Source organism: Neopelma chrysocephalum, unplaced genomic scaffold, assembly GCF_003984885.1.
Source record: "Neopelma chrysocephalum unplaced genomic scaffold, ASM398488v2 Primary Assembly neopelma1_138, whole genome shotgun sequence".
NCBI classification, from domain to species: Eukaryota; Metazoa; Chordata; class Aves; order Passeriformes; family Pipridae; genus Neopelma; species Neopelma chrysocephalum.
In genome coordinates, this window is record NW_020897800.1 from 1,177,406 (window position 1) to 1,189,230 (window position 11,825).

Below are 11,825 nucleotides of genomic sequence, written 5' to 3' on the forward strand. Positions count from 1 at the left end.
CCAGGTCACAGTGCCAGGCATCAGAGTGCCCTCCACCCCAGGTCACAACACCGGGCATCAAAGTGCCCTCTGCCCCGGGACCATGCCACAGCCACGCAGGGCACCTCACCTCACACCTCCCACCTCCCAGGAGGGACTCAGGCTCACTGCCTCCCATTCACAGATGGGGAACCTGAAGCACAGAGAACTGACTTGCCTGAGGGTCCCACAGACCCTCAGGGAGGGGACCAGGATCCCGACTCCCACGCCTGACCAGCAGCCAAGGGAACCTTCCAGAGCCAGGTGCCACTACCTGTCCCCTGCCCCAGCACATGGCCCTGCTCCAGTGGGTGCCACTGAGCCCAGCCTGGGGTGGTCAGCTTGCTGTGCACCTGGCAAAGGCTCCGAGTTGCCTTCCACATCACCATCTCCAGAGAAGGTAGCACCCAGCCTTTCCTTCCTTGCCTGGCCCACCAAATCCTCGCCTGCCTCCCACTCTGGCACCTCTGTCAGGGCACGAGCCCCTGCAGCCAGAGAAGTCATGGCTCAGCTGTGATTCCCAAATTAGAGTGGGGATGGGGAGCTGCCTGTCCTGCAGCTTCACTGTCAGACACCCACAAACAGGAGAAACAGGGAACAAATCACACTGACATGGTCAACCTCAGCTGTAGAATCAGCTCATTCACTTCGTGTCTCACACCCTTGGGAAGGGGGCTGGGTTGCCTGAGTCCACTGACAAAGACCCTCTGGCTTTCTGTGGCACCCCTCGTCCCAGGGTCTCAACGTCAGCCACGGAAGCCTCACAACCACCCCGTGAGGTAGAGCAATATTATTATCCCCATTTTACAGATGGGGAAACTGAGGCATGGAGAGGCAGAGCAACTTGCCCAAGGTTGCCCAGCGGGCTGGTGGCACAGCCCTGGCCCGGCCCCCCTCGCCAGGGCCCGACTGTGCCCCCTCCCTGCGTGGCAGATGGATGCCACAGTTTTCCTTGGGTGAAAGGGCAACACAACCGGCTGCTTTCCCACCTCAGTCTGATATAAAAATATCCACGTAACGAGTTCAGCCTTGGCATCAGCATCAAGAGCATGGCTGCTCTGAGTGCCGAGCTTCAGAAAGAGGGGAGGGGGACAGCACAAACCCGGGGAGCGCTCCCAGCACGGCTGCCTGGGGAGAAGCCCCTGCTGCCCCCGGGGATGGCCCCGCACGGGGGCAAAGCCAGTGTGAAATGTGACACTTCAGCCCGTCAGGGGCCAGTAGTGACCCCAGGACACAGCCAGACCCAGCCACTGCTCCCCCCAGCCCTGAGGCACAGCAAGGGGCCTCTCAGCAATTTGGTTCTCAAAAGCTTAACAGGGGAGCTGAAGCCAAGCCCCACCACAACAGCCCTGTTTCCTCCCATCCTGTGCCTGCCCCACAGGAGATGCAGCAGCAGCAGGAGACTCCATCTCTACAGCCAGCCCTGTGCATCCTTGCTCTGCTGCAGAAACCTTCTGGATGAAGCAGGCAGCTCCCAGCCCTCCCAGCCTCCAGCGAGACACCCCATGCTCCTCGCAGCCTCTACCCTGCAGGAACACCGGGACCCCCGGCCGCCCACCTCCCGGCACCCCCGGGCACAGCAGCTGCCCAGCTGCAGACCAGGGCACCCCCAGCCCCCCGGGCCCTTCCCTGCCTGCCCGGCACCCTCTTGCCTTGGCTCAGAGCGGAGCAGGCGGCTCCCTCTGCCCCAGCAGCCTCCCAGTCCGAGCGCGCGAGAAGCTCCCAGTCCCCGTGGCAGCCGAAGCCTTCTCCGAGAAGCAGTGCAGGTTGCAGGCACGTGTGTAATCAAAACATGTCTCAAGCGTTGGCAGTTCGGAAAGAAAACAAAAGGGAAAGGCTGGTCCCCTGCCCAGGCTCCCCCTGCGGGGTGGGCCGGGCTCGGGGCACTGCTGCTTCATGCCTTTGGTGGTGCTTTTTGTTCCGCCTTGGAGCCAGCCAGGCCGTTCTCGGTGTTGTCATTCCCTGACGAGCTCACCAGACACTCCTTCCTGTGGGAAAAATCACACGGGCAGCTGACAGCCCCCGGCCCCTCCTGACCCCTCTCACCACGGCCCCGGCTCATGGCAGCACCCCCACACTCACTTCCCGTCCTGGGTCTTCTTGATGATGAACAGCACAACCCTCTTGATGAGCATGAAGAGGATGAGGAGGCCGATGAGCCCCCCTACAACGCCCACGATGATGAGCGTCACAGTGTTGTCTGTCTCCACCACTGCAGGAGAGAAGGTGCTGAGGGGGGCTCGGGAGGGCAGTGGGGAGCTCCCAGCTGCACATCCCACCCCGAAAAGGCAGCTACCCTTTCCACGACAGCACAGAGGGGCACGAGCCCTGCCCTTCAGGGATGCCAACCACCTCCAAGACACCCCACAGTGGTGAGCCAAGGGGGGGGCTCAGCAGGGGTTGGCATCTCCACCACCCCAGTGCCACTCGGGGCAGCCCTGGCCAGCACTCACTCTTGTGCACCACGGTGAGGATGATGGTGGCATTTTGCTGGGCATTCCTCTCCAGGGGGTTCTTGACGTGGCAGGTGTACTTGCCGGCGTCGCTGAACTCCACGCCGTTCAGGACGATGGAGATGTTGTAGTCCTTCTTGGTGGTCGAGCCCACAAAGTCGACCCGCGGGTTGCGCCACACCAGGGTGGGCTCTGTGGCCATGTTCTTTATCTTGCCGTGGTAAATCTGCGGGGGTGCCGGGCGTGGGGTCAGCCGGGCTCCCCGCATTCCCACGGGAGGGAAAGGCTGGAGTTCTCCCAGGGGTGTCCTGCCCCAGCTCTGCACACACAGACATGCACAGTCCCAGGACACCCCGTTAAAGCAGGAGTGGCTGTGGAGGGGGACCTGCTGCACATCCTACTGGGAGACAGCAGATTAATCTGACCTGCTCTGCAGCGATGGTGCAGAGCATCTAAAACATGGGGGAAACCCTGGCAGAGAGAGCCCTTTTGCTGGCCAGAGCTGCTCCAAACCAGCCCTCCTGCTGAGGAGTTGAGGAGCTGAATATTCCCAGCAGGAAACAAATCTATACAGAAGCTTTAGTATTATAGAGCAAGTGAGGGAGGAGAAAATTAACCATATTTGGCCTAAACTGCAGACCTGCACCTGAACAGCTAATTTATGAAAATAAATGAGCCTGTGGGCAGCAGCAAATGTAGAACAGCTTTGTGCCAAAAGCACAGATGTGCTGGGGTATTTGAGTCACCCTGTTTGCACAGCCTTGTCCCCCCCAGAGCTGGTGACACTCGGAGAGATGGGCATCCTGCACGAGGAAAAAGGGAGCTGTGAGAACTGCAGTGCTGGTCTGCACCGGGGAAGCACAAAAGGACCTGCCAGGAAAGCAGAGGCAAAGCCAGGAGAGCCACCCACCAGCTCTGTTGAGTTGAAATACCACTTGAAGACCACGTCCTGGAAGCCTATGCAGGTGGTGAAGATGCAGGGCAGCAGGACGTCGGAGTTATTCAGAGCCATCACAGTGTTGGTCTTCCCCACCGACACCTCCAAGGCGAAGGCGATGGCGAAGACGTGCAAACCTGGCAGGGAGAGAGGAGGAGAGAGTGAGGGCACGGGTTTGTCACCCCTCGTCCCCTTTGGCAGGGCAGGCTGCCGTGGCAGGAGCGAAGGTGCCTGTCCCCAGCACCAGGGTGGCTCGGTGAGAGAGGCGACCTGGGGCTGGCTGGCACCCACAGGGGCAGCGCGGGCTCAAAGGGAACCATGATATCACCACGAGTGAAGTGCACAAATGAAAGCCCTGATTTGCATGTTATCCACAGGCCTTCGGCTGAACCCTAAAGGGGGAGGAAAAAAGCCAAAGCAAAGCAGAGCTCTGTTCTTCAGGCAGGAGCTGGAGCAGTAATTAGCGCCGCTGTCCTGGCCGCCTGCCACCCGCCGTCCCTCCTGCAGCTCCGCACGGCTCTGGGTGACCCTCCAGAGCAGCACCCTCGCTCCTGGGAGCCGGGAGCCTCCGCTCCCTCTGGAGCTGGCAGATGACCTTCAAACTGCAGAATGCAGCTCTCCTGCTCCTCGCCTCCCCATAGGCAGGGAGAGAGGCACCAAGGAGCGGGTACGAGCCCAGCTGCAGCTCTGAGCTCACGGGGTGCCACACGGGGACTGGCATCGCACCCCTGTGCACCGGGCAGTGTCCACACAGATCCTTTCCGGGAGCACAGGGATGCTTTGCTCCCGGCCAGAGGAGCAGCGCCGCTCCCCATCCCCACCACACCACGGCCCCGTCCCGTTTGTGTGATGTGGTGTGGCTGAGATGTGACACGGCCCAGCAAAGCACCGTCCTCCCCTTGCCCAGACCTCAGCCACCCCTGCGGAGCTTTCCCTGGGCGCTCCAACACCAGAGCCAGGGGGGACACAGCCCTTTCCACAGCTACAAGCCCATCCCCGGCTCCTCCAACACCGTAACTCGGACACGCCGCCCTCAGCCTCAGATTCCCATCTCTCTGCAGCCGCCTCGGCTGCTGATTTATTCTCCCACACATGCCGGTGCTAACAACTCCCCAGGCACGTCGCAGCCGGAGCCAAGCCCGAGAGCCCTGCATCCTGGGCTCCGGGCCCTGCTGCAGTGCTGCATTGCAAGCACTGCAGGGAAGGAGTTATTTAACTTTACACACAAGCACTCCTCGCTTTGCTCGAGAGGCCGTGGCAAACGTCAGGGAGTGGCTCCCCACCAGATGGAATCTCCTGCAGCTGCCAGGCTCAAAGGCCAGCCCCGGGGATGCTACAGAGGGGACTTCACAGGCAGGAGTGCCCCGGGGGGGGGAATCATGCTGCTACCTGGAGTGGGAATTGGCAGAGGGATGCCTGTCTCTGCAGGTGTGTCTGAGCTGGCAAGGTGCTGCAGGCGGACACTTACTTACAGGAAAGATGATTCCTTGCAGCTTGTAACACTTTTAATCCTGTCTGCCACTGTTAGAATGTCATGAACATAATCTGAATTGAATGTGTGGGGTAAATCGAGGCTGACCTTTTTCCTGTCACGCTGTGGTCTCAGGAAGACAAAATTGATATGTTACCACTAAATAAAGCACAGAGGAAAACACGGTGGGAGATCACTGACTGAACCTGCCACACACCAGCTGCCAGCGTTACTTTTCCATATGCCCAAATCTGCTGCACTTTGCACCACCAGAGCCCCAGCCTTCAGTGCACGGGGCCACACCTCCCACCCCCGGGGGCTCCAGGCTCCCTCCATGCCTGCAGGCACCAGCATTCCCTAAGCGGCAGCCAAAGGGAAGCGGGGAGCAGCCACTCCTGCCTTGGCTGCCTGCTCTTTACTCTTCTAGAGGGTGAGCCCCTGCTGAGAGGTCCCAGAGCCACTGAGCAATGTGCTCACCCAGGACCATCATCTATGGGAAAGCTGCTCTGCAAAAAACTTTCACTGCCCAGAGCAGCCAGCGTGACCTCCTGGCACAGGCACAAGCCATGCCTGGCGGGCTGGCCGCGTTCCTCTCCAGAGGGATTCAAGGAAGGAGCTCCCAGGCCAGCTGGAGCCCAGGTGTGACGTGCTGTGGGACAGGACACACGGCCCTCACCCTTCCTGTGGGGCTGGGACCAAGGGAAGGGGCCATGCCGTGGCTCCCTGGTGCAGCCAGGAGCTCGCTGCCACTCCCTGAGGAGCACAGCATTCCTGAAACGCATACACACAGACCTGCCCAGCACTCCCCACCTTCCTTGCCAGCTCCCAGCCCACCTGAGCGACCTGTGGGATGAGGTTCACACCTCCACACCCTGAACCCCAGATCCCTGAGTGTTGTCCAGCATCTCCAAGTCTCTCCTACCACCCCAGTGCCAGCCCCATGCCCCGAGCAGCTTGCACTGCACCTGTCTGAGGAGGCACCGGGTGCTGCCACCCAAATCCTGCAGGGAATCAGGTACTTACATGCCTTTTTTTGCGTCTCCAGCTCCCTTAAACTCAAGAACTATGCCCTCTAACACGCCTCCCAAGGGAGTTTCCCAGTAGCAAGCGCTGCACATCCAGCCCTTGTTTCCAGGCTGGCACGAGGATGACCCGCGGGAGCAGGAGTGCAGCGGGTGCGTGAGGCTGATGCGGGAGGCTGGGACCAGCCCCAGGTGTGCAGTGGGGAGGGGAGGCTGCGAGCACCTCCCCGCACCCTGTGGCGGGGGAATCTCGGGCATCCCCGGGCACAGGGCTGGCCATCATGCTCCGAAAGCAGCGGCCCCCGCAGCGCGGGGTCCGTCCCCGCGCCGGGGGCCAAGCGCATGCGAATGGTTGTCGTACAAAATGAACTGTTGAGACAATGACCTGTCGGCGGGCGTGCTGGCGCTGAAGCAGTGCATGGCCTCCCCCGGCCATCCCCCGGTCACGGGCAGCGCAGGAGCGGGGCAAAGCGGGGTTGCAGCCGCAGTGCTCGCAGGAGAAGCGCCGGCCGCGGGAGCGCTGGTGCGGGCAGGGCAGGGGCCGGAGCCGGGACTTCGGAGCTCGGGCTCGGCTGCGAAGTCACCTTGGCCAAGTGACTTATCCCCCGGACCGTCCGTCTGCAGAGCGGAGAGCGGCGTTATCGCCCGCGGGCGGCATCCCCGCGGGCGCGGCGGGCGCGGAGCGGGGGGTCCCCCCCGCCTCGGGTCCCCGGGACGAGGTCCCCGCCGGGAGCCGGGGGAGGGGGCAGGACGAGGGCGGTCCCCGGGGCGCGGAGCGGGTCCCCGCAGCCCCCCGCGCCCCTTACCCAGGAGCGCGGCCAGCAGGCGCGGGGCGGCGCGGCGGCGAGCGGCGGGCGAGCCCGGGGCCATGGCTGCGGCGCGGGGAGGTGCGGGGCTGTGCGGAGCGGAGCGGTCCCTGCTGCCCGCAGCGCCCGGCTCTGGCCGCCCCCGCGGAGGGCGAGCGGCGCCGGGCGGGGCCGCGCCGGGCGGGGCTGCGGTGAGCCTTCCTCCGCCCTCCTCCGCATCCCCCCGCGCATCCCCGCGCTCCCCCGCCCCGCGCGTCCTCCCTCCCCGGGGAATCCGGGAGCGATCCTGGACCGGGGCAGTGACGGTCTCCCTCTGGTGAAGCCGCACCCCGAATCCTGGGGTCGGTTTTGGGCCCCTCCCTAGAAGGACACTGAGGTGCTGGAGCGTGTCCAGAGCAGGGTGTGCAGCTCAAGTCTGAGGAGGAGCGGCTGAGGGAGCTGGGGGGGCTCAGCCTGGAGAAACGGAGGCTCAGAGGGAACCTTCTCGCTCTCTGCATCTCCCTGACAGGAGGGTGGAGCCAGGTGGGGGTCGGGTTCTCTCTCCCAGGTAACAAGACAAGAGGAAATGGCTTCAAGTTGCTCCAGGGGAGGTTTAGGTTGAATATTAGGGAAAATTTCTTCACAGAAAGGGTTGTCCAGCACTGGCATAGACTGCCCAGGGCAGTGTTGGAGTCACCAACCCTGTAAGAGTTCAAAAAACATGTGGATGTTGCACCTGGGGACATGGTTCAGTGGCGGCCTTGGCAGTGCTGGAATAAGAGTTGGATGCGATGATCTTAGAGTGCCTTTCCAACCTTAACAATTCTTTGATGGCCTGGGAATGTGAGGCTGGTGCTGCCCTGGGCGACCTTTGGAAGGGGCCAAAGTGCCACTTGGGCTGGTGGCTTCCCTGCTGCTGCCAGCTGGACAACAAAACAGGACAAGGCTGGGGCTCAGCTCTCCTTCGGGGCATCTCAGCGGACTGACAGCACACGTGTCTCTGCTCTCCAGCCCCAAGGCACCTCCCAGCCCCAAGGCAGGCAGCAGACACAGGTGGGGATGCAGAGCCAGACACTGATGGACAGCGGGACCCACCCTGCGCCAAAGGGAACACTTTGAGAACTTATTTTCCTCACCGTGAGCTTATTCCAGAATAATTGGCTGCACTTAAGTTCATGTGTCAGCAACCTTTTCCTCGCCACCACATCCATTAGACCTGCCCCGAGCCGACCACAACCTGAAAGGTGGCAGTGGGGGACCTCCATTAGGAGCTCGGGCAGAGCTTTACCTCTGGTCCATTAGACACCGACCCCTGTGCAGAGCAGGCGTTTGCGGGAGGTGACGCATCCCAAAACAGGCAGAGGGGGAAGCGGGGGAGGTGCTGCCACTCACGGAGCAGGAACAGCACTGACCGTTTCTCGGGGCTGCAGTCCTTGGTGGCACACGGCACATGTCCCGGCAGAGCTCATCCCAGGGACCCGGTGAGGCTGTACCTCCCTTGCTGGTAATCACTGCAGCGTGGCTCCTCAAACCGGATTGCTTCTTTTCGGGCGTGAGAGTGTCCAGGTGCCACGACCTGTCACCTTCAGGGCACGCTGAGCCTCCTCATCCCCACTCCAGCCCCTTTGCAGCTCGCTCTCCCGCCCACCTGGCCAGCGGCACAAAGCAGGAGGGAAGAGGGAAAGCTGGAGGCTTTGCAGGGCACGGGGACGTCCCAGGGGAGCCTGAGAGGATGCCAGCAGTGCCTGTGGGTTGAGGCATTAGGGCTGCAGAGCTGGCAACAGAGACAGGAAAAGTACAGGCAGAGCGGGGCTGGGCAGCGCTGGCAGCCGGCGCTGCGGGAGCGGCACTGCTGATGCAGCAGAAGGTGCCTTGGCGGGCGGCTGGGATGGATACGGGGAGGGGATGGATACAGGGAGGGGATGGATACACAGAGGTGATGGATGCAGTGAGGGGATGGATGCAGAGAGGTGAGCGGAGCTGCAGGCACGGGTGACCAGGCAGGCACTGTGCCAAGGCTGGAGGAGGAGCACTGCGTTTGCTGGAGCATCACAAATTGTGAGAGGGGAGGCGGAGAGGTCTGAAGGGGTGAAGGGATGCCTGTTACCCCTGCAAATGGTGCCTGTCATGGTGGCTGCTGGGGCCGGAGTCACAGGTGCAGGTGAGTCTAAGGCTGGAATCTCCATTATCCAGTGAGCAAGACCACAGAGACCTGCAGCACTGGGGACCTGGAACAGCAGCACCCTTACCCTGGTGCAGGGAAAGGCCACTAGGTGTGAAGAACCCCCTCCTGGGATGCTCACCTGTCTGCAAAGTTTGCTTCCAAGATGATGGGTCAAGTTAGGATGCATCTGGCCGAGCTGTCATTTAGGAATCCCGCCAGCAGAGCCCTAAATCTGTTTGGAGGCAGGAAGGTTGGGAATAGCAGCACTGCCTGGCTGCAAGGGTTGGCCACTGAATACAAAAGAGCTCCTGTGAGCACTGGCACAAACGGGGCGCGCTGGGGAGGTGTGTACCCAGTTATTCCGTGCTGACACACTCCTGCAGCCACACTTCCCTGCTGAGCATCTCTGCAGAGGTGGCAGCCCCGGTGCCCCACTGCCCGCTGCCCTGCACGCCCAGGGCCAGCTGTGCCTACACGGCCCAGGGCTCGGAGTGGGATGCTGGCTGTCACCAGAGCCTGATGGAGCTGTCACACTTGGCAGTTCCAGCCGCTCTCCCCGGCTGACTGATCTCGTGAGACATCTGCCACTGCCGCGGGCCGGGAAAGGCTCTGCTCTCCCACAGCCCGGCCCCGGCGAGCGGAGCCACGGCCGGGAAGGGCACTCCCAGCAGCTGGCCCTGGGATTTTGGCACTGTGCTGATGTCCAGCATGGGACCCGGCATTCCTGCGGCTCAGCGGAAACTTGTTCTGCTGAGTCCAGCACCAGGATACTGTGTCTGCTTCCAGGGAAGCTGAGCACCCTCTGCTCGGACGCTGTCACCTCCCTGGGGGACAGGAAGGAGGGCTCAGGGGTGCTGCCAGCTGGCTCACAGCCTGTGGGAGGGGGTCACAGTGGCTGTCCACGTACCTTCAGTCCCTCTCACCTTGCGCTGCTGGAGCTCGAGGGTTAAAATGCCAGGCTGCTGCTCTCCGAGGAGGGCTCCTGTCTCCCTCCACCCTGTCTCCCTCCACGTGGGTACTGACCAGGTAGGGCTGAGCAGAGCAGTTGGGCTGCAGCCTCCCAGCTCAATGCAGCAGGCGCAGCGCTGGCCCCGGCTGCCCTGGAGCATCCTGCCAGGGGCTGCCCCAGGAGGACAGTCCCAGCCCCCTCCCAGAGCTCCCCGAGCCAGAGGATGCTGAGCTCCCAGACCTGGAGCAGGCAGAGCCAGAGGAGGAGGAGGAGGTGGCAACGCTGGAACAGAGCTTCCCATCAGCACCTTATATTTACTGCAAGGTCCTCTGGCTGTGACCTTTAAAAGACAAGGTGGCCTGGCAGCCCAGGAGCTGGCAGTGGGCAGGAGGCACCCGCAGGGATCAGACTCTGCAGGACTGTCCTGGCTGGGACGGACACACCGGGCTGGGAGCTGAGAGGTCCCGGGCAAAGACTGCGGTGAGTACCTGGCTGCCTTTGTCATTCCAGCTCTCCCCTGCCTGCAGCTCTCCCTCGGAACAATGCTTTCCCCTCTCCCTGCATCCTTCTCCCTGCCAGCGCTGTGCTGCCCGCTGCCTCCTCGCCCCTGCCAGCAGAGCCGGCTGCCTCCAGAGGTGCACAGGTTCCTCACCCCCTTTCACGGGCCCTATAACAAGCAGGGAAAGAGCAGCAGTGTCCCTCGGCAGCCACTGCAGAGGCATCTGCAAGAATCGCTGAGGTAACCCTCCTGTGTCCCAGGAGAAAGTTTCTTCTGATCCGACACAGCCTGAGGCCACCTCCACTGAACCCTCCCCACTCCATCTCTTCAGGGCTGCCCTTCACACCCCTCAGCACCCCGGAGCTCACAGTCCCAAGCTGTCCCCTTCCCAGGTCCCCTTCTCCCAGCCCCAGGAGCAGGGCAGCATCCCAGGGAGAGTGCCTCTGGGCTCCCTCTGAGGCTGCCCAGCAGTCCCCCGCGACTCTCTGCCCAGCACCAGGCAGAGTTCCCCCTCACCTCCCAACCCTTCTCTTGCTCTTTAACACCTGTAATCCCACCTGGTCCAAGGAAATTGTAGTGCTCTCTAAAAGGGACTGTCCCTGGTTCTGGAGAAGCACTGGGGGGTTGCAGTCACTGCCCTTGGTCCCCTGTGGTGATGAGAACTCACCCTTTTCATGTCCCACGGGGTCTCCTCTGTGATCCCACTGTGCTCGTCTTCCTCACCAGTTTTTTTTGCCAGCAACATTCCAAGAGGTGTCCTGAAAGCACCAAGCTGTGGGTCCCCCATCCCCTTTGCCTGTGGCTGACCCCCCAGAGCTGGGTGTGGTGATAACCCCGTGCTGTCCTCTGGGGAGCTGCTCCTCACTGCACAGCCAAGTTGTTCCCTGCCGTGGGCCAGGTATCAATTGGCTGCACCCCCCGGCACCAGCCCAGCACTGCAGGACTGTGTCAGCAGGACAGGGGAGGTGATTTGGGTGCCCTTCCTGAGGGAGGGAGAGGTGCTGTGGGGAGGTGGGAGTTTTCCGCAGCGCTGACCCCACGGCCGGGCACAGGGCGAGGTGTCCAGGGTGCAGTGCCCGGGCAGGCAGAGACACTGGGAGACCCCATCCCACTGGCACTGCTGGCTGTCACCCTGTGCTGGGAGCAGCGCTGGGCTGGGGAGGGGGTGAGGCAGGGCAGGAAGGCAGCACTGGCCGGGGAAAGAGGTGGTCGCAGGTGTGTAGGGGCGGCTGCCAGACCCTGCCCATGTGTGGGATTGGGATGCACCGTGTTCAGCGGCCCTGGTTGAAGGGCAGCAGGGAGAGGTATGACAGAGGGTGGCTGTCAGAGCTCCCCTCCTGTCTCCACGGTGGGCAAATTGATGGATGTGCCTATTAAATGTGCCCCAGTTGCGCCAGAGCATCCACACGGCGTTGCTGGATTGCTGAGTGGGAGAGCAGCCCAGTTACGAGTGTCCATCACCCAGCACATGCCCCGGGCTCTGCTGGAGCCTGCTGAGCCTTACCTGCCAAGCCCTGAGCAGCTGTC

At 62.3% G+C, this 11,825-nt stretch overlaps 1 protein-coding gene across 3 annotated transcripts in view; it reads right to left on the reverse strand.

The window, feature by feature from the left end:
- SCN4B (sodium voltage-gated channel beta subunit 4) overlaps positions 1–10,987 on the reverse strand; it is an 11,635-nt gene extending 648 nt beyond the window's left edge. Inside the window, exons 1-5 of one of the 3 annotated variants that reach the window (XM_027699553.1) lie at positions 10,966–10,987; positions 3,382–3,545; positions 2,472–2,697; positions 2,101–2,230; positions 1–2,006 (exon numbers count right to left, since the gene is read on the reverse strand). The exon at positions 1–2,006 is cut by the window's left edge and continues 648 nt beyond it. In XM_027699553.1, coding sequence (XP_027555354.1) covers positions 1,913–2,006; positions 2,101–2,230; positions 2,472–2,697; positions 3,382–3,483 — 552 coding nt within the window. In that variant the 5' untranslated portion in view covers positions 3,484–3,545; positions 10,966–10,987 and the 3' untranslated portion in view covers positions 1–1,912. Of the gene's footprint in view, positions 2,007–2,100; positions 2,231–2,471; positions 2,698–3,381; positions 3,546–6,286; positions 6,380–6,707; positions 6,730–10,965 lie in introns of those variants that run through there. The other 2 variants (XM_027699552.1, XM_027699551.1) reach the window with 2 other exon arrangements.
- Between the last annotated feature and the right edge of the window lie 838 nt (positions 10,988–11,825).